Source organism: Canis aureus, chromosome 28 (genome assembly GCF_053574225.1).
Source record: "Canis aureus isolate CA01 chromosome 28, VMU_Caureus_v.1.0, whole genome shotgun sequence".
NCBI classification, from domain to species: domain Eukaryota; kingdom Metazoa; phylum Chordata; class Mammalia; order Carnivora; family Canidae; genus Canis; species Canis aureus.
In genome coordinates this window covers 41,698,266-41,721,388 of record NC_135638.1, presented here as the reverse complement: position 1 = coordinate 41,721,388, position 23,123 = coordinate 41,698,266, and the positions used below count along the sequence as shown (strand labels likewise).

Sequence of the window (23,123 nt, the reverse complement as noted above, 5' to 3'; positions counted from 1 at the left end):
TACTAAGCCCCCTTCAACAATCAAGACTAGAAGAGAAACAGCTAAGACAGAAACTTCAGAATAGGAACATTAGAATAAATCCATCTGAATGCAAATAAGCCACAAGTTAAATTTAATTAAACATATTTATTATAGGCAGGACTCACTGGTAGACACTGCAGGGAATTAAACCACAAATATCACTGTCACCACCCTAATTTGAAATGTTCAGTGACTCCCATGCCTACAACAAGGCATCCAATTAGGGTAACTCTGAGAGTGAAAAGAACACTATTACAATTACACACACAACCAGTGTAATCAAGACCATCTGGAGCAAACTGGAGCATGTGGTTCCCCTAGATGCAATGTTCTGATGCTCTGCGTGTCTTCCCAGCCCACCTTGCAATATGCTCCCATGCAAATGAAACACAACACACTGCGATCCCCACAAACAAACTGCAATCCCCACAAACACACCAACCACCTACTGCCCTTTATTTCCTCTGTCCAGATGCCCAGTCTCAAATTCTCTATTTCTCTGGCTCCTCTCAAATTTAACAGAAAGTGACACACACATTCAAATTGGAATCAGTTTGCAAGAATATGGACTTAAAAGACGTCTGTTTGGACAAACTTGCTATGCATTTAACTGGGGCTTCTGATTCTAAAAGTCAATATATGACAAAACCAAATTATAGGATGAAATAATAGGTAAAATCGAGTAAGATGACATTTAAAGGAACCAAATATAAACTCATTTGCAAAAACTCACACAATTATAATAAAATCAAGCTAACCTCCCTGCTTCTGCCCTCAATGAACCAGTGATCAAATCTTAATGAATCTACTCTATGGCCTCAGGACAGTTCTACAGAAATAGCTACTAGGGTTTGTTTTTTGTTTTTTTTTTTAAGATTTTATTTATTTATTAATGAAAGACAGAGAGAGACAGGCAGAGACCAGGCAGATGGAAAAGAAGGCTCCCCCCTAGGGAACCCAATGCTGGACTCAATTCTAGAATCCCGGAATCATGACCTGAGTCGAAGGCAGATATTCAACCACTGAGCCACCTAGGTGCCCCTTTCTAGGTAGGGCTCTTTAATTGTGAATCTGAATACAGGAAAAAACTGGATAAGCTCAAAAAATCCCTTTTAGTCTTAATTATTATACTACAGATTTTTTTTAAAGAGCATATTGCAACTCTGATTAAAAAATAAGCACACTATTTTTCATTCCTTCTACTCTACACACACATAGCCTTCACGTATATGAAGTCTAATTTATATATAAATTAAATATATATTTAATTTATAACCATTCTCCCAAAAAAAGAGGACAAAACAACAACACAATGTGCAAGGGCACCGTGGCTCAGTCGGTTGAGCATCCCACTCTTGGTTTCAGCAAAGGTCATGATCTCATGGGTCTTAGGATTCAAGCCCCAGAGTGGGCTTTGCACTCAGCAGGGAGTCTGTTTGAGGATTCTCTCCTTTTGCCCCTCCCCACACCCATGTTTTCTTTCTCTCTCTCAAATAAATAAAATTTTAAAAGAATGTGCACACTGTCTGCAGATATTTAAAAGTAACACTTCAGGAAATGACTATGGTATCCTATCTATTAAAATGCCATTTCGGGCAGCCCAGGTGGCTCAGCGGTTTACCACCAACTTCAGCCCAGGGCCTGATCCTGGAGACCCGGGATCAAGTCCCACGTCGGGTTCCCTGCATGGAGCCTGCTTCTCCCTCTGCCTGTGTCTCTGCCTCTCTCTCTGTCTCTCAGGAATAAATAAATAAAATCTTTAAAAAAAAAATGCCATTTCACCAATTCTCTAAAACAAAAGGAAAAAAAAAAAAACAATAGTATCCAGGTAGATGCTACATTTTGATATCTTGATAGGTAATTTTTCTTAACGTTCTAAACGTAGATCAAATATAACTAGTTGATGTAAATTACAAGAAAAGAATCAACCATTACTCACCAGTATCGTTTCCAGTAAGGCGACAGTATCCTGACTTTCAAATTTCTTATTGTTAGTGAACCAGTGAATCAGCTGCATTACTAAGGGCTCATATAGTTGCCTTGTCACCTGAAGAACAACAATTACAATTCTTTTCTTAGCATTAAAGTAATTTTATATTGGAAAGAGTGCTGTTTAAATGACAGGAAAAGTTAAGTAATAATACCACAATGGTTTTATTAGTTTCCTTCTTTAGTTAAAATTGAATGATAAACATGTTCTTCCTAGCTCTTCTCTTTTTCCTAAGAATCCAGCAGAGAAAAATATGCATTCTAAAACTTTTTTTTTTAATTTGTATTTATTTATGATAGTCACACAGAGAGAGAGAGAGAGGCAGAGACATAGGCAGAAGGAGAAGCAGGCTCCATGCACCGGGAGCCCGACGTGGGACTTGATCCCGGGTCTCCAGGATCGCGCCCTGGGCCAAAGGCAGGCGCTAAACTGCTGCGCCACCCAGGGATCCCGCATTCTAAAACTTATTGTTCTTCCAATATGAAGGCAGATAATGTTGGCTTTTAAAAAAAATTTTATTTTCATTAATTTGATCCTAAATACATGCAAAGTATTCTGGATCAGAGACATTATCATTATTCAACTAAAAAGCAAATAGTGACCAGAGTGCCTGGGTGGCTCAGTCATTTAAGTATCTATCTGACTCTTGATTTCACCTCAGGTCATGATCTCAGTGTCATGAGATTAAGCCCCAAGTTAAGCTCCATGCTGGGCATGGAACCTCCTTAAGATTCTCTCCCCCCCTCTTCCCCTTCCAACCCCGTTCTGTCTCTCCTTCTCTTTCTATTACAAAAAAAAAAAAAAAGGCAAATAATGACCATGTGGTTCCCTACACCCTGATTTACACCCTGTGGTGTGACCAAATAAAAACCAGATCAACACCCTACACATATAAACTTTAAAAGCCCAATCACAGAAGAGATACAGGACAAAGAATCACCTCTCTCGTCCTGCCAAAAAGAAGGTGGGATATCTTTACTATTTGGAGATGGGATGGAAAAGATCCTGGGTTCTCATTCCAACTCTCTAGAATGTAAATAAAATTTCTCTAGGAGCAGAGCCTTGTGGGTCTCTGGCTTTTACAATCCCAGGTGTCTGCCAGGCCTGGACTCTTCTCTGAAAGGAAATACCCAGGATACAGTACTCCTCTTCCTGGAATCTTGGGAGCTTAACCTAGTGGGCTAGTCTGGTGTGACTATTTGGGGGAGATTAAAATAAGTCTTTTTATCCTTTTGGATAACAGCAATTACCTAGACATATGGTTACAGATCTAATCCTCCTTATATATTAAAACCAAAACATATGTAGCAGAAGTGAAGGCAAACATTCCCTATCTTTGTATCTTAAACATTTCTGTGTCTCACGATGCTAAGGCTCCAATGGCAATACAAAGAAATCCAGGGGAATTTTATCTCCCCACTGACCATGAGTTCAAGAATGAAGCATTCTGGTATGTATACCGTGTCAAAAAACATGTAAAATGTCTGAGGACTTCGACTAAAAGACACAGTCCTCCTGCACTTGGATAATTCACCACAAAAGAATACCTTTCTAACCTTGGGATTGATCAAAGTAAAAGTTCTTACCTTTCAGTGTGGAAGTTTAACCTGTCTTAAAGCATCATTTTTCTAAAGAATTATACTCTCTAACCCATAGTATGTAAATTATATGCATATAATATACATGCATACACACGTAAATATATACATATACACGCCTTATAGAAATTTTAGAAAATGTAGAAAACTGTCCATCTATAATCCTATATTACAAAGGTAACCCCTGTGACCATTGGAACTCATTGTAACTTTCAAAATATTTTATTTAAAATCCATATATGCATGTGTAAAAATATACATTTTTGCAACCAATTTTCCTTCCAATTTGGAATATTTCACATAAATACATAATCTATATCAATATTTTACTTGCTGCCTGGTATCTCATATATAGATACCGTGATCCAGTTGCCCAAATCCTATTGTTAGAATGCAGGTATTTCTGTTAGGAAGAAATCACTGAAAAGTTACATGCACTGTTCTGAGCACAACTCTAGTAAGAAAGTGCTAGACTAGGGCTGCAGGTCACCCAGCCTTTTGCTCTGCCCACAAAGAGCCTGTGCCCACCCACATTCTTAAAAGCCACATCTCCCAAAGTCCTTTACCCACATGTTCGACATTAAGCACTTGCAATTTTTAAAATATTTGACAATAGATGTAAATTTGAATTTCCTTGTTTACTAAAAAGATGAAAATATTTAAAAATATCTTTCAGTGGCCATATGTATCTCTTCATTTATAAGCTGCCTATTTTTGTTCTTTATCTATTTGCCCATTTAAAACTCTTTTATCTTCAGAAGAATTTGTAAAAAAATTTCCCTACATTATATATATATATATATATATATATATATATATATATATATATATATATAAGTTGTGGGTTTTGTGCCATTCAGCATTTTTAAACATTTATAGAGTCAAAACTATCAGGACATTAACATTTTTCTTTTATATACCTATATTCCATATTTTGTAGGAAAATCTCCCTTTCTATACAAACTGTAGGGAAAGACATGGAAGGATGCTTTTTTTTTTTTTTTTTTAATTTTTATTTATTTATGATAGTCACACAGAGAGAGAGAGAGAGAGAGGCAGAGACACAGGCAGAGGGAGAAGCAGGCTCCATGCACCAGGAGCCTGATGTGGGATTCGATACCGGGTCTCCAGGATCGCGCCCTGGGCCAAAGGCAGGCGCCAAACCGCTGCACCACCCAGGGATCCCGGAAGGATGCTTATAACATAATGATAACAAAATTCATCCAAGTAGCAGAAATTATATTTTGTACATAAAAGAGTTTTTTAATGCAATGATCCTTTTTATAAATAAAACATATACACGTTTGTAAAAACACGTTTTTACAAAGATCTGGGCATATATGCACCAAAATTTCAGCAGAGGAGAAAGCGGCTTTTTCAGAGGAATAAGAATGGGGAAGGGGTGATGAGATGGAGATTCATTTTTAGCTTCATGTATTTCTATATTAAATAACATATTTTACCAATGAAAAAGACCATCCCAATCCAAAGATATACAGACATGCTATAACATTACATTTTTCTGTAATATATTTATAGTTTGTTTTTCCTTCTCTTAATTGGAAATTAATTTTTCATGTTAGTCAACTGGCCTAATATGATTAAATGATCCATTTCTTTTTCTTTTAATTTTATTTATTCATTCATGAGATACAGAGAGAGAGAGGCAGAGACACAGGCAGAGGGAGAAACAGGCTCCATACAGGGAGCCCGATGTGGGACTCGATCCTGGGACTCCAGGATCACGCCCTGGGGCCAAAGGTAGGCGCTAAACCACTGAGCCACCCAGGGATCCCCTAAATGATCCATTTCTAACTTAAAAAGCCTCTTCTACCATATATACAATCTTTACGTATGCACATAGGTCCACTTGGCAGCTAAGAGATTCTCCTCCCACTGATCTATCCATGCCAAGTTCAATCCTACTATAATTTACATTTTAACATTTGCTAAGGCAAAAGGCAACCTTTTGCTAAAAGCAAAGGTTAGTGTTCTATACATTCAAATTTTTTCTTGGGCAGCCCAGATGACTCAGCGGTTTGGTGCTGCCTTCAGCCCAGGGTGTGATCCTGGAGACCCAGGATTGAGTCCCACATTGGGCTCCCTGTATGGAGCCTGTTTCTCCCTCTGCCTGTGTTTCTGCCTCAATCTCTCTGTGTCTCTCATAAATAAATAAATAAAATTTAAAAATTAAAAAAAATTTTTTTTCTCGGTTAGGTTCAAGCAATTATTCTTTCAGATTACTTTTTGGGTTAAAATGAAATTAACTCTGGGCTTTCTGCTGTAATGATACCAAACTTACTGACTGATTTGGGAAGAACTGGCATTTTTTTCAATAATGACTCTTCTATCTCAAGTACAGAGCACGCTCATTTTGTATTCATAAAATATACATCTGCCTGGTGTATTGACATTTATTTATAGACATTTTGTATATATATTTCATACTGCTATGAGTGAGATGCTGTAGACATATCTTCCAAGTGGCCAGTACTAATATTTAAGACATAGGAGAATACTGGGGTGCCTGACCGGCTCAGTTAGTGGAGCATCTGGCTCTTGATTTAGGCTCAGGTCATGATCTCAGGGTTGTATATATACATATACATATATGAGAATACTGATATATATATGTGTTTTGTTTTGTAATCCATCAGCTTCCTCCTTTAATTCTTCGAGTTTATCAGCTGATATTCTTGGGCTTTCCAGGTTTAATAAAAAAATTATATTCAAAATAAAAATTCTTCCTTTCTACTGTCTGACATGTCCACAGGGAATTCACAGCCTGGTGAGAGGCCCAAATACTAACCACTGCACGTAACTAAGTAAATGCACATGAAGTAATACTGAGCAACCACCCACACTGCAGGCACTGTTCTGGTAGGTGCTGGAGGTGCCCCTTAACAGGCCAACTCACTTCTAACTTTGGGCTTCTGTCCTGACTTAAGCACAAGGAAGGCAGCATTAGTGTTTCATGCCTGGGGATGATTTGGCTCTAGCATTCAAGAAGACATTCTTGATTGTATTAAAGATAAGATCAAACTATTCCTAGTTTAGCAGGACAAATACCATTTAGGCTTCTATGGAAACAATCACTGCTTCTGATCTGATTCCATGGTAAATTTCCAGTTTTAAACAAAGATCCTACTGAATCACGGCACATCTTAATACATTGCTGGATTATACTCCTTTATACATAGTGAAGAATTTTCCATCTATATTTACAAATCAGTCTTTCTTTTTAGTTTCCTCTCTTATGTGTGCACCCTAGTGTCAGAGATATACTAGCTTCCTCGAATGAACTGAGAATTCTACTTATTTTCTGCTTCATTGCAGCAATGGAGAATTTGCCACAAATTCATCAGGAAGAGGTCATTTATCAACAATTTCCAATCTTGTACATGGTTACTTATCTCTTCTTCACTACTTGAGACTCTAAGTCCCTACATGAGGGGAGACTGCCAATTGAGTTTTAGACACCTATACTATCAGTAACTTAACTAGATCAGTGATTCATTCCCAAATTGTGGCACATTAAAAAGTGTCAGGAGAGCATTTAAAAGTCCCAATCAGGGCAGCCCCGGTGGCTCAGTGGTTTAGCGCCGCCTTCGGCCCCGGATGTGATCCTGGACACCTGGGATCGAGTCCCATGTCAGGCTCCCTGCATGGGGCCTGCTTCTCCCTCTGCCTCTCTCTTTCTCTGTGTCTGTCATGAATAAATAAATAAAACCTTTAAAAAATAAAAATAAAATAAAAGTCCCAATCCTCAGATCAAACCCCTGAGAAATTAAATCAGTCAGAATGGGCAGGAGCCAACAGCAGTATTTATTTTAAGATCCTCAGAGTATTCCAAACTGCAGCAAACTTTGATGATCACTGACCTAGGCCCAATTTTTTTTTTAAGTTTTACAACTGTGTCAGATTCAAAATTATTCACTTACTTGATCTACATCACATGCAAGTCGAAGTAGCACAGGAAAAGTTCGCTTGTAGAGCTGGTACATGGGTGGGAATCCCTGACCACATTCAGGCATCTGAGTGGCTTTTCCCAACATAAACATAACCATACTGTGTAAAAGTTCACAAGCTGCAACCTAAATTAAACCAGGAGTTCAACACAGTTTAAGCTTCCAGGTTTACAAGGGAAGAATACTTTGAAATTTTCCTCAATTTAGCCCTTTAAAAAGAAAAATTTTTGCAGATAACCAGCACCCCAAATATAAAGTAACTGGAGGTAGTACTTGTGTAAAATTAACCCTCTGTATATCCAAGAGGTAAGAACTGAATCTTAAAAGATTTAAACAAAGTGGTACTAGCTATTTCATTGATGCCATGATGACAGGCCTTTGCTTCATTTGTTAACACATCTTCAACCTTCATTTTTAGTATATGTTTTTTTACAGCACTTTGGAAATTTCCAAATCAGTTTCATAAAAACCTGAGATTACCTGTTTCTGATCTCCCAGGTTAAAGAGATAATGGTGCACAGGCTGGAAATCACTTTTAAATGTCCTTTCTACTGTATTTTCTATTATGAACAGTTTTTTGGTATATTAATGTTTTACAAAGTTATTTCCCATTAAGATAACATTTACTTTTTATCAGTGACAACTACTTCTAATAACTGAATCATTATCTAACTATCATATTATGGAAAGTACAAAATTAATGATATTGGAATGGCTGAAATATGTTATCTATTTCCCACCAAATTCAGGTTTTAAAAAGCATAGATTCGGGGCAGCCCAGGTGGCTCAGCGGTTTAAGCGTCTGCCTTCGGCCCAGGGCGTGATCCTGATGTCCCGGGATCGAGTCCCATGTCGGGCTCCCTGAATGGAGCCTGCTTCTCCCTCTGCCTGTGTCTCTGCCTCTCTCTCTCTATCATGAATAAATAAATAAAATATTAAAAAAAAAAGCATAGATTCTAAGTGACATGTAATGAAAAATAATAGTACTTTAGTTTGTCTGTCACTAGCTGAAAGAGCTAATTCTGTGACCCGAGGCAAGAACACATCCAGATAAATGACAGGCTTCATTTCTATAAATGGTACAGCAAAACTGAGTCTTTTTTCTCTGTCCCATGCCACACATTTCTTCATCATTTCATCTGAGGATGTGGCTGTTGAAATAAATCAAGAAGAGCATGTTTTCATTCAAAATCTTTCTAATACCAATTGCTCTATGATTCATTTATGAAAGCAGAATTCTTTTTATAGTTTTAAATTAAGCATGTTGTTCATCTTTCCTTTTCTGTTTTGTTTTACTTTAGACATATAATTACAACATTACAAATCACTGACAAACTATTTCTAACTTCAGCTCAAAGTGAAATTATTTTTAAACAATTTGAACAGTCTAGAATATTTCATTTCTATTTTCAGTAAGAATTATTTTAGGTGTTATGTGGGAAAATGATAAATGAACAGTATTTTTATTAAAAATCTCCCCTTTGCAACACTTATTTTCCTAATATAGTTTCTAACTTCCTAAATTACCAAAAGTCACTAGTGTACTTAATATGAAATTTCAAAACTAAAAATACAGATGAATTTCTACTCATTTAAAATGTTGATTCTGATCACAAACACTTGAAAGATATCTAAATATTAAGAGTATCAGATTTTCAAAAAGATTAACTTTGAATTCCTGACACAATGTTTAATATTTTTTTTAAAAGTGTCAAGTTGGATTCTGTTTCAAAACGGAAAATGTACACCTGCACCCCGATGTTTCTAGCAGCAATGTCCACAATAGCCAAACTGTGGAAGGAGCCTCGGTGTCCTTCGAAAGATGAATGGATAAAGAAGCTGTGGTCTATGTATACAATGGAATATTACTCAGCCATTAGAAACGACAAATACCCACCATTTGCTTCGACGTGGATGTAACTGGAGGGTATTGTGCTGAGTGAAGTAAGTCAATCGGAGAAGGACAAACATTATATGGTCTCATTCATTTGGGGAATATAAATAATAGTGAAAGGGAATAATGGGGAAAGGAGGAAAAATAAGTGGGAAATATCAGAAAGGGAGACAGAACATGGAAGACTCCTAACTCTGGGAAACGAACTAGGGGTGGTGGAAGGGGAGTTGGGCAGGGGGTGGGGGTGACGGGGTGACTGGGTGACGGGCACTGAGGTGGGCACTTGATGGGATGAGCACTGGGTGTTATTCTGTATGTTGGCAAATTGAACACCAATAAAAAATAAATTTATTATTAAAAAAAAAAAAACGGAAAATGTGCTTAACAAATCAGGCTAGAATATTTTCCCAACTAGTAGTAAATTATCCAGATTGCATGGGTATAGTCAAAGCATTTCATTAGGCAAAATACTATTCTTTGTAACCTTACTTGAAAATATATAAATCACATACAAGAGCAAATACCAGAATATATTACGATCTTTATACACTCAAATTAAAGTACAAATACATCTACAGAGGTAAATTTATTTTAAAGGAATCTTTACCTGTTAGGAGATTTTTGTTTATTTGTCCTCCTAGAAAGCCAAGCATTTGTACTACTCTAATCCTTATTTCTTCTAAAGACAGTGCTTCATTCTGGAAATTTGAACAATGATATATATGTGATGATAAGAGGGTTAAAAATTAAGAGAATTATGAGAGGAAAAAACAAACTGTTTTATGACCCTCTCTGTTATTAATGTCTCTCAATAGTTCATTATATCTTACACAATACTGCTGTTAATATTATTGCAAATTCATGAAAAGAAGTCACATCTCCTATAATTTTGTAATCAGATATCCAAGTTTCAAAGTATTGGCAGGACCACTCACCCTTAAAAAATACTGAGGTTCCCCAAAGAACTTTTGTTTAAAGTCGGCCATGTTTATTAATATTTATCATACTAGAGGTTAAAACCTTGGCATGATTGGGTATTATTGTATTTTAAAATACAAAACCCATTACATGTTAACAAATAACATAGTTTAAGGAAAAGTATGTTTTCCAAAAAGAATTAAAAACCTCAGGAAACTGACACTTTCACATTTGTATAAATCTCTTTACTGTCTGGATCATTAAAAAACAACTAGGCTGATATGCTGTTTGGGCCATACTTGGAAGAGAGAGCAGCATTTTAATAGTCTTTTTAGATAACCATGGTTATTCTTTGATACTACTCTAAAACTGAACAAATATTAATTTCTTAAATATTAGTCACAATGTGGAATCTGAAACCTTACCAATGAATTTTACATAATCTGCTATATTAAAATCACTGGCCTATCTTGCACTTTGAGTGGATTTTTCTATCCATACATGATTTGGTAACATAATGTACTGGTCATCTGAAAATATTGGTTTACTGGGTTATGCAGATCTTCCAAATGTTCCCACATTTCATTATATATGCAAAAAAAATCACATTCATTAATATCACCAATCTCTTCAGAAAAATCTTTAAGTATTAAGAAGCTGTCAAGCTCATGATGATGGTTTCAAGTTTTCTAAAATTTAATTTGTGTTTATAAAACTTGAATTTTGCCATTGGCAACAAATACTCTCAAATGTTTTCTTTGAAGTGACAGGCTCACTCTATTTTAGATAAAATCTCTGCCTAATCCTAAATAGCCACAGTTTGTCTTGTCAGTTGTTCTTTAAAGTAAAAATAGTATTCATGAAAAGAGTGGCTACATGAGCTCACAGCTCAAAGCATCACAAAAGTGTTTTTCCTGAAGACAACTGTCACATTGCACTATGCAGCAGACTGCTTTATGTATACTTCCTGTTTCATCGCACAGAACATTAAAAAGACAAGTTCAAGGATCAAGATTTAATAAAGTGCTAAGGAACCAACAGTGGTACCGATCATTACACCATAGTGCAAATGTAAATGAGTAAAAATTAAAAATAGTTTTGGCCTCATACTCTGGAATCCACAGGGTTCTTTACTTCAAGAACCACTCTTTTAGAGAATAAGGGATTGTGTATCTGTAAAGAAATTTTATTTGCAAAACTCGATATACTCAAGTAATTTTATCTTGCTTTATTTATATGTAATAACATAATTTAAATATATTTGAGAGCCATTTCCAGTTCTATGCAGTCTTTCAATCAAAAGCTGTCAAAGATCACGAGGTGGAAAGAATTTACCCTAAACTTGCATTATCAGTTCTAGAAATTAAAAGGTTTTCAAATTTTAGTTTTTACTTAATACCTGAAAAATACATATTTTCTCTATACTGTTTTCTCTTTATTTTTTCCAATAATATGCCACATCTCAAAAACCTCAAAAAATCGTCACCAAAAAAACACAAAAACTGGCATGAATGAAACTTGACAAAATGATGTATTTTAAATTTTATATGTAAAAGAATCAATCTTACATATCCATATCAAAATTCTGATTGCTTATTAAATATGAAACATACTTTTTACTATCCACTAAATACATCTGAGAAGCAAACAAGAAAATAAGATCAAGACGACAGACCAAATAGTTAATATTTCTTACATTTTTATAGCTAAAAATATATTGAAATTATTTCTGTGTTATAACATATATGAATAACATTTTAAACTAAGATACCTACTTTTCATAAGCATTAGAATCTTATCTCTGCATTGTTTAAGGTAAAGAAAATACAAGGGTTTTCTTACTGATGAAATGTTCTTTGTCTTTTTCAGATGCTTTAACACAACTTGGTTAAATCCTTTCTGGGCAGCCTGAGAAAGTGCTGACACTTCCCAATTATTCTTGGTCTCATCTATCAACAGTAAACAAAAATCAATTTTAAATAGCATTCACTCATATTTTTGATACATACTTGGAAGAACACACAATATTGCTAAAAAGAGGCATTAAAATCCTAATTTTAATTATGGTTAGAATATTAAGTTTCTACAAAAAAAAGAAATTATAGTGGTTGCCCTGGTTTTAAATATCATTGTCTACTAAAAGAAACATGGTTCCTTGGAGAAGTGACTAACTTCAGAGATTGGGCAGACCTGTATTTCTAAGAGGAGCCTGAATCACCATGTAGTTCCAGAAGTAAGGAGCTGCTTGAAGAAAAGCAGCCAGCCCCCGTTCTTTACATGAAAGCTAAATCTGGAACAATCTGAGCTTCAAAATTAATAATAATAAAAGATTAGAGCCATTGGAAAAATTAGAATCCATAAGTCCCTACTAACAAAAATAGATCTGAAAAGAAAGTTACTTCTTACAGTAGAATGCCAAGTAGTATAAAGGAATGATGGAGTTAGAGAATCACTATTTTGCAACCATCATAGCATTAATCGATTCAGGAAGAATAATCAAAGGACACTAAAACTATTATGGTGAAAACTCAATGAAGAGCAAGAATACTTACAGCTGTAAAGTATCTCCTTGTAATTTTTTTTAAATGATCATAAACTTAGAGAAAATTTTAAAATATGGTACAAAACTTTTCTTTCCTGAACCACTTAAGAGTAAGTTACCAACATGATGCCCTACTACCCCTGAATACTTTAGTGTGTTTCCTGCAAGGACATTGTCCTATGTGACAGCCACACCAACTATCCAAATCCAGACACTCATCTTGAGACATGGCCCACAATTAATCTCAGCCCCATTCAGATTCCAGCAATCATCCTAATGTCTTTAGTTCAGAACCACATGTCCTATTTAGTTGTCCTGTTTTTTTTAGTATCCTTTAAACTGACACAGTTCTCTCGTCTTCCCTTGAATTTCATAATTGGAACACTTAAAAAGTTATATGCCAGGAATTTTGTATACTGTCCCTCTATTTGGATTTGTCTAATGTTTTCTCATGATTAGATTCAGGTTATAGAAGCCAACTGTAACATTTTACTAGTTCTTTTATTTCTATTGGTTAAATAAAATCTTTGACACATGTACACTTTATACGAGTCTGGAGTCACAATTTCGAAGCTATAAAGTTATTTTTCACTAGTTCTGGAGATGCCCAGTGGGCTGACAGAGCTAGGTCAGCTGCTTTGCTGGAAGATACCTCATGGATGGTTTAATCCCAGCACATCTTTTCTTGGCTCCAGGAATGAATACCAAACAAAACTTTACCTCTGCCATTTGCCTAGTTCTCCTTTCTACAATTTTGTTCTTTTGGTTTGCCCAATAAACTAGTCTCCATGGGTGGGAGGAATAACTAAGAATATACTTGTCATCTGGTGACCTCTTATGTACAGATGTTAGAGACCTACTCTCTGATGGGCCAGAGATGAAAAGAGGATCGGGGTTTTCTTTGCTTGTTTTTGTTTCATTCTTTGGGGTTTTCTTTGAACTCAAATTAGTTCAGAATTTCAGATACTGGAAAAAACAGCTCTCTTTTCCAATATCTGGATTGGTTAGTGTTTTGTCTTGCTTTTGTATCTCTTGAGCTATGACTCAGATCTCAGAACTGAAGCAATATGCTCTTTACCAGTTACTGTATCTATGTACCTGAACTGACAAAGACCTTTACTTCTCCCTCTGCGTATAATGTTCTCCTACATTTGGAGGGTATTAATAGATTAGATTAATAGATTAGATAATAGATTAGACTAGCTCTTCAAAGAGCTCTGTTGTGTTTTATACAGGTAAAATTAATGTTCTGCTACTTCTGTGAAAATGCTTTCAGCATTAACCATAACGCTTCAAATGTGCCATAATTTAAAAAGAAATCTTAGAAAAACTAAAACATCTGAGGAATTCACATTACATAATAAGGCACATTTTTGGTAAATGAGACAAGTTTAATAATTTTGGTTTAAACTCAAATTTTTTTTTTCTATCAGTGTTAAGTATAATACAAGTGTACATATTATTCTACTTGGATATACTTATCCAGGCTTACCAAGTCAGTATGCTAACATATTACTCAAATACTTTTTATTGCAGGAAAAGATACATAACATAAAATGTATTCTTTTAACCAATTAAGTGGTATTAATAACAGCCACACACACACACACAAAAAAAACAGCCACAATGTTGCCTAACCATCACCACCACCCACCTCCAGAACTTTTTCATCATCACAAACAGTCCTACCTTTTACTTTATGAAAAATGTCATAAATTTACATTCAACTAAACTAAATCATTGGGCAACCCCGGTGGCTCAGCGGTTTAGCACTGCCTTCAGCCCAGGGTGTGATCCTGGAGACCCAGGATTGAGTCTCGCTTCAGGCTCCCTGCATGGAGCCTGCTTCTCCCTCTGCCTGTGTCCCTGCCTCTCTCTCTGTCTCTCATGCATAAATAAATAAAATCTTTAAAATAAATAAACTAAATCATGATTTGGACAAACTTTTTATTTCTCCAGTATTATACTTTGTAGCACAAAACCTGTTAATTTCTAAGCTCTATAGGTAACCTGAAACCTCGGATTGAGCAAATTAATAGAATATCATTGCACACCCAGATAATTTCTCAGTAAAATAAAATCTGAAACAGATCGAATTTTTAAGTTCATTTGCTTTTGTTTTTATAGAATGTAACAAGGCACAACCTTGGGATCATGCTAAATAACGAATGTGTTGGATAAGGATACATGCGGCTGCAGACAATGGTGACATATGCTCACAAGCTCTGGGAGTCTGAGAAAGTTTGTGAGTGTGGAAGACAATTCTCAATTATCCATCCAAGTTTTCTTAATTAAAAAAAAAATGTTTGTAATGAGTTGTATGCAATGAGCTGTTGAAGCTACCATAGCAGCAATACTGCAGAAATACAATTCTGGGTGTGCTCTTGCTTTTCAAGGAAGAAAAGTAGTTTTCTCATAAACTCAGGCTTCTCAGTGTGGACAGCTTTTTACAGTTGGGACTTAGTAGAACCTGCACAGATCTTTGCTTATGTGGATTAGAACCAGCAATAATTACCATATTAAAAGTGAAAACTATTTAAGACCTACTGACTTGAAGATCATGCTAACATGCATAACATCGAAGATGTATTACTTAGTATTACTTTGAAAAAGTCTTGATTTCATTAAGTCCTTCAGGGAGAACAATTTAAGGTTGTGCTTATGTTCGTTTTTTTGTCCTTGCCTGAGGTGATAGAAGAAAATCTTGCTTAATGTCCAAGAATTTACTGCTTACGTTTACTTTTAGGCACTTTATGAATTCAGATCTTACACTTAGGTCTCTAATTCATTTTGAGATTATTTTTGTATATGGTCCAATTTCATTCTCTTACATATAGCTCTCTGGTTTTCCCAATACCATTTAAGAGACCATCCTTTCTCCATTGTGTATTCTTACCTTAGTGTAGGTTAAATGACCACATATATGTGGGTTTATTTCTGGGCTCTCCATTCTATTTCACTGATCTATGTGTGTGTGTTTGTGCCATACAATACTGTTCAATTACCAATGCTTTGTAGTACGATTTGAAATCTGGGAGTGTGATATCTCCAGCTTTGTCTTTCTTGCCCAAGATGGCTTTGGCTATTTGGGGTCTTTTGTGGTTCAAACAAATTTTGGGATTCTATTCTGTGAAAAATGCTATTCATATTTTGATAGAGACTGCACTGAATTTGTACAGACTTAAATAGTATAGCCATTTTAACAATATTAATTCTTCCAATACATGAGCAGGGTATATCTTTCCATTTGCCATCTTCAATTTCTTTCAACATCTTAGTTTTCAGAGTACAGGTTTTTTACCTCTTTGGTTAAATTTATTCAGATATTTTATTCTTTTTGATGCAATTGTAAATGGAATTTTCTTAATTCCTTACATTCTTTATTGGTGTACAGAAATGCAATAGATTTCTGCATATTAATTTCGTATCCTGCTATGGATGTGTTTTTTTTTTTTTAGTGGCATCTTTAGGGTTTTCTATTATCTGCAAATAGTTACAGTTATACATGTTTTATTTCTTCCTTACCAGTCTAGATGCCTTTTATTTTTTTATCTGATTACTATGTCTTAAGACTTCAGTACCATGCTGAATAAAAGTGGGGAGAGCTGACATCTGTCTTGTTGCTCTTAGAGGAAAAGCTTTCAGCTTTCTCCCAGAATATGTTAGCTATGAGCCTGTCATACATAGATTTATCATGTATGTTTGTTCCCTCTATACCCACTTTGAGATTTTTTTTTGTCATAAATGGATGAATTATGTCAGATGCTTTTTCTGCATCTATTAAGAGGAACATATTTTTATCCTTCATTTTATCAATGTGGTATATCACACTGATTTGTAAACGTTGAATTATCCTTGCATCCCTGGAATAAATCCTACTTGATCACTGTATATGAATCTTTTAGTGTATTGTTGAATTTAGTTTGCTAATATTTTAATGTAAATTTTTGCATCTATGTTCATTAGGGATGTTGACCTGTAATTTTCTTCTTTTGTAGTGTCTGATTGTGGTATTAAAGAAATGCTGGCCTTGGAGAATTAATCTGAAAGCATTTCTTTACTTTTTTAAATAGTTTGAGGATAGATACTAACTTTTCTTTAAATGTGTGGAAGAATTCACCTATGAAGCCATCTGGTCCTGGACTTTTGTTTGTTAAGGGTTTTTTGATTACTGATTCAATGTCATTACCAGTAATAGGTCTGTTCAGGTTTTCCAGTTCTTCCTAATTCAGTCTTGGATGACTGCATGTTACTAAAAAGTATCTATTTCTACTAGGTTGTCCAATTATTAGCATGTAATTATTTGTAGCAGTCTCTCAATAACCCCTTGTATTTTCATGGTATCAGTTGGGGCTTCTCTTTCATTTATGATTTTATTTGGTCTCTCTCCTTTTTCTAGGTGAGTCTAGCTAAAGGTTTATCCATTCCTTTCAATGAGTCGAAAGAACCAGCTCTTAGCTTCATTGATCTTTTCTATTGTTTTTTTGTCTCTATTTCTGTTCTGATCTTTATTTCCTTCCTTCTACTAAGTTTGTGTTTTGTCATTTTCTAGTTCCTTTAGGTGTAAGTTTAGATTGAGATTTTTCTTATTTCCTGAGGATGCCCTATACTGCTATATTTCTGTCTTAAAATTGCTTTTACTGTGTCCCAGAGACTTTGGAATGTTATGCTTCCATTTTCATTTGACTCAAAGTATTTTTTTAATTTTCTCTTTGCTTTCTACCTTGACTCATTAGTTGTTTAATCAGCATGTTGTTCAGCATCCACTTGTTTGTTTGTTCCAGTTCTTTTCCCTTCTGGTTGATTTCTAGTTTCATACTACTATGGTCAGAAAAGAGGGCTGATATAACTCCAGTCTTCTTATATTTACTGAGACTTGTTTTTGGCCTAACACATGATTTATCCTACAGAATGTCCTAGAGAATGTTCCACAAGCAATTGAAAAGAATACATATTCTGCTGGTTTGGGATAGAATGTTCCATATATATCTACTAAGTCCATCTGATCCAATGTGTCATTTAAGGCCAGTTTCCTTATTTGTTTTTGTCAGAATGATTTATCCATTAGGGTAAGTAGGGGTCCACTACTATTACTGTTTTACTGCCAATTTCTCCCTTTATCTGTAAATCTTTGCTTTACACATTCTTAGGTGTTCCTATGTTTTTTTTTTTGTTGTTGTTGTTTTTTTGTTTTAGGTGTTCCTATGTTGGGTGCACAGCTATTTTCAATTGTTACGGCCCTTGTTAGATTGGTTCCTTTAAGGTTATGTAATGAGCCTGTCTCTTGTTACAGTCTTTGTTTTAAGGCTATTTTGTCTCACATTTTAGAAAAAAAAATCAACACAAAATAATAAATAAAATTTTTTAAAAAAATAAAATTTCAAATGAAAAAATGGTCTATTTTGTCCAATATAAGTACTGCTACCCTGGCTTTTCTTTTTTCTTCATTTCCAGTTGCATGAAGTATCTTTCCATCTTTTCACTTTCAGTCTGTATGTGTCTTTTTGTCTTTTGGTCTAAAGTGAGTTATTAGGTGGGCAGCCCCAGTGGCGCAGCGGTTTAGCGCCGCCTGCAGCCTGGGGCATGATCCTGGAGACCCTGATAGAGTCCCATGTCAGGCTCTCTGCATGGTGCCTGCTTCTCCCTCTGCCTCTGTCTCTATGAATAAATTTTTTAAAAAAATCTTTAAAGTGAGTCATTAGGGATCCCTGGGTGGCTCAGCAGTTCAGCGCCTGCCTTCAGCCCAGAGCATGATCCTGGAGTCCCAAGGATCAAGTCCCACATCCGGCTCCCTGCATGGAGCCTGCTTCTCCCTCTGCCTGTATCTCTGCCTCTCTCTCTCTGTGTCTCTCCTATGAATAAATAAATAAAATCTTTAAAAAAATAAAAAAATAAAGTGAGTCATTATAGGCAGCATACTGATGGGTCTTGTTTAGTTTTTTACATCTATTCACCCTCTATCTTCTGACTGGAGCATTAGTCCATTTACATGCAAAGTAATTATTGATAGGTATTTCGTTCATTGTTCTCTGGTTGCATTATAGTTCTCTTCCCTTGTGAACTGATGACTTTTCGGTGTTATATTTGGGGTCTTTTTTCTTTATTTTTTGTGTATTATAGGTTTTTGAATTGTGGTTGACATGAGGTTCATATAGAACACCCTATATACATATAGCCATTTATTTTAAATTGATGGTCACTAGGGGCACCTGGGTGGCTCAGTCAGGCAAGCATCTTGCCTTGGGCTCAGGTCATGATCTCAGGATCCTAGGATTGAGCCCCATGTTGGGCTCCCACATCAACAGGGAGTCTGCTTCTCCCTCTCCCTCTGCATCCTCCCCCTGGCTCATGCTCTCTCTGAAATAAACAAAATCTTTAAAAAAAATTTGAGAGTCACACTTAAGATTGAACATACTCTAAAAGTATCTAAAATTACTCCCCCCGTTGTTTTTTTTTTTTAATGATTTTACCCATCCATTCACAAAAGACACAGAGAGAGATAGAGGCATTGACAGGCAGAAGGAGAAGGTGGCTCCATGCTGGCAGCCCAACGCCGGACTCAATCCCAGATCTCCAGGATCACATCCTGGGCTGAAGGCGGCGCTAAACCGCTGAGCCACCAGGGCTGGCCCCCCCACCCATGTTTTTTAATTTAATATTTTCCATCTCTTTATTTTGCATATCCTTTAATTATTGTAAATATCACTGATTTACTATTTTTGTTTTCTAACCTTCATATTAGCTTAAAAAGTGATTAATCCCTACCTTCAAAAGGTATTTACCTTTACTAGTGAGATTTATATTTTTACAAATTGTTATGAATTAATGCCTTTGCTCTTTATTTATTTTTTTTTTAATTTTTATTTATTTATGATAGAGAGAGAGAGAGAGAGAGAGAGAGAGAGGCAGAGACATAGGCAGAGGGAGAAGCAGGCTCCATGCACCGGGAGCCTGACGTGGGACTCGATCCCGGATCTCCAGGATCGCGCCCTGGGCCAAAGGCAGGCGCCAAACCGCTGCGCCACCCAGGGATCCCCTGCCTTTGCTCTTTAATTTAAAAAAGTCCCTTTAGGGATCCCTGGGTGGCGCAGCGGTTTGGCGCCTGCCTTTGGCCCAGGGCGCGATCCTGGAGATCCGGGATCGAGTCCCACGTCAGGCTCCCGGTGCATGGAGCCTGCTTCTCCCTCTGCCTATGTCTCTGCCTCTCTCTCTCTCTCACTGTGTGCCTATCATGAATAAATTAAAAAAAAAAAAAAAAAAAAAAGTCCCTTTAACATTTCTGGAAAGGCATGTTTAATGGTAATAAACTCCTTTAGTTTTTGTTTGGGAAACTTTCCTCTCCTTTAATTCTGAATGATAACTTCACTGGGAAGAGTATTCTTGATTGCAGGGTTTGTTTATCATTCATCACTTTAAATATATCATGCCACTCTCTCCTGGCCTCCAAAGTTCCTGCTGAAAAATCAGCTCATAGACTTAATGAAGTTTTCCTTCTATATAATTATTTGCTTTTCTCTTGCAGCTTTTAAGATTTGATCTTTATTTTTTGCCAGTTTAATTATATGGCTTGCTAAGGACCTCTCTGAGTTCATCTTGTTTAGAATTCTTTGTGCTTCCTGAACCTAGATCTGTTTCCTTCCCCAGGTTAGGGAAGTTTTCAACCATTATTTATTCAAGTAAAATTTCTGCCCCTTTGTCTACTTCTTCTGGACTCCCATAGTGCCTATGTTAGTATGCTTGATGTTGTCCCAAAGAGCCCTTAAACTATTCTTATTTTTAAAACTTCATTTTTTGGGGTGCCGAGGTGGCTGAGTTGTTTAAGAGTCTGCCTTCAGCTCACGTCATAATCCCAGGGTCCTAGGACTGAGCCCCGCATCAGGCTCTCTGATGTGGAACCTGGTTCCCCCTCTCCTCCCTGCTCATGCTCTCTATCTCTGTGACTACCTCTGTGTCTCTCTCAAATAAATAAAATCTTAAAAAAAAAAAAGAATAAAAATTCATTTTTCTTCTCCTGTCATTTTCCTATTTCATTTGAGTCATTTCCACAATCCTGTCTTTTAGATCACTGATCCATTCCTCTGGATCATCTTATCTGCTGACTGTGAAGCCCAGTTATGACTATTCTGGATATACTGGTGGTCAGGCTGCCCCCACAGGCAGGAGCTTATGGTGGGTAGGCAGTCCTGGCTGAAGCTGCCCACAGGGGAGTGGCAGGGTTGCAGCCACCTGGGGGTGGGGAGCACTAGCCTCAGTCAAGGTCATTTGCTAGTACAGTGGAGTGGGTACCATTTTGGAAGGATGCCTGCCAAGGTGGGCAGACTGCACAGGGCTGGTGCCAGGAAGATAGAGTGTCAGGCCTAGCATCCAACAACACTTTCATTCCCAGAGAAAGTTCCTACATAGCCCTGCCCCTCCAGCACACTAAAATCAGTCAAAAAATCAGTTTTCTCTTCCTGTATTTGTAATTGCCTTATCTAACAAAAAGAAACCTAGCTTCCATTAACCTTTATTTATTTGATTAATCCCCCATATGTCACCTTCTGCACCCTGCTTTGACCCTCATGCCCTATAAGGCTGCCCAATATGTGGGGGCCCTCCCAACCCTGCTTCAGGTCTGACACCCATGCCAGGCTCTCCTCAGGGCTGTCCTCCTCATGTTACTAGGGAACACCACTGCTACCTTAACACCTAACTTCCTCTGTACAACCTAAAGATCTTAGGACTGAATACTTTAGGAAGAGGAGAGGAAGAGGATTTCAAATGACTGACTCTCACAAAAGGAAAATAGTCACTTTAGAAAAAGAAGGCGCAGAAATTCACTAACCAAATAGTCAAAATGAACATGATTGGTAATGGCACCAAATACCATCATGATGTTGTGAGGAGGCCACCCACGCATCAGTTATGGGTGTTTCTCCCCAAACAGCACAACTGAATCCCATTATGAGAAAACATCAGACAGATTCATATTGAAAACAACTGTCCTATAATCTTCAAAAATGTCAACATCATGAAAACTAAGTAAGGCTAAAGAGCTACTCACATTCAAGAATGCTAAGGCATTTTAACTATTAAGTGCAACACATGGTTCTAGATTGAATTCTGGACCAGGAGAAATAAAACTATAAAAGAAATTAATGGGACAACTGAGAAATCTATATATGGATTACAGATTAGAAAAGAATGTATCTTTGTTATTTTTTCTTATTTTGACAATGATACCATGATTGTGTAAAATAATATTCTCACTCGTAAGAAACATACTGAGGGGCACCTTGGTGGCTCAGTTGGTTAAGCATCCAACTCTTGGTTTTGGCTCAGGTCATGATCTCAAGAGTCGTGGGGTCAAGCCCCATGTCAGGCTCCACACTCATGCTCGCTCACTCTCTTTTAAATAAAAAAAAAATCTTAAAAAAAAAAAAGAAAGAAAGAAAAATACACATTGCAACATTTAGGTTGTCCATAGTGCCTGCAGCTTACTCACAAAGGGTTCAGAAAAAAATGTTATATATAAACACACACATACACACACACACATTATCTCAGAATACAAGAAGAGCACATATAACAATAAAGCAAAGGGGACAAAGCCTTACTGTGGAATCTGGGTAAAGAGTATATAGGAGTGTCTGTCACTCCTCATGCAACTGTCCTCAAAGTTTGATAACATTTTAAATAAAATGTTACTAAAAAATAGTCGTTGTCTTTAAGATTATGGATTTTCTTTTGTTATTTAATTTTACCTACTGTTTTTTCCTATTTTCTAATTATCTAGAGTACATATATTTATGAATAGATAAATCCTTTGCTTAAAAGAATCAAAGTATCTTCCCTTATTAAAATTTAGATGAAAAAATCTTTTCCTTCCTTTTTTAAAAGATTTTTATTTAAAAAAAAAAAGATTTTTATTTATTTGAGAGAGAGACAGAGAGAGCACAAGCAGGGGGAGTGGCAGAGGGAGAGAAGAAGTAGACTCCCCGCTGAGCAGGGAACCTGATGCAGGACTAGATCTCAGAATCATGGGATCATGACCTAAGTAGAAGTCAGACACTTCACCAACCAAGCCATCCAGGTACCCCAAAAGAAACATAAATCTTTTCAATGAGCTAATAGAACTAAATTCCAGAAAACAAAAAGTATACCATTTGCTACTAGATATATTCATTCTTTTAAACTAAGTCCATGTATTTTT

General features: G+C 36.3%; 1 protein-coding gene across 7 annotated transcripts in view; it reads right to left on the bottom strand.

Moving 5' to 3' along the window:
- Positions 1 to 23,123, bottom strand: part of PRKDC (protein kinase, DNA-activated, catalytic subunit) — a 220,035-nt gene that overhangs the window by 173,369 nt on the left and 23,543 nt on the right. For all 7 annotated transcript variants that reach the window (XR_013367489.1, XM_077876997.1, XM_077876998.1 and 4 more), the window contains 5 exons: positions 12,232 to 12,338; positions 10,079 to 10,169; positions 8,565 to 8,728; positions 7,551 to 7,703; positions 1,961 to 2,068 (listed from right to left, as the gene is read on the bottom strand). Coding sequence is in view for 6 of the 7 variants with exons in the window: in XM_077876997.1 (XP_077733123.1) it covers positions 1,961 to 2,068; positions 7,551 to 7,703; positions 8,565 to 8,728; positions 10,079 to 10,169; positions 12,232 to 12,338 (623 nt within the window). In the remaining variant the exon portion in view is untranslated. The remainder of the gene's footprint in view (positions 1 to 1,960; positions 2,069 to 7,550; positions 7,704 to 8,564; positions 8,729 to 10,078; positions 10,170 to 12,231; positions 12,339 to 23,123) is intronic.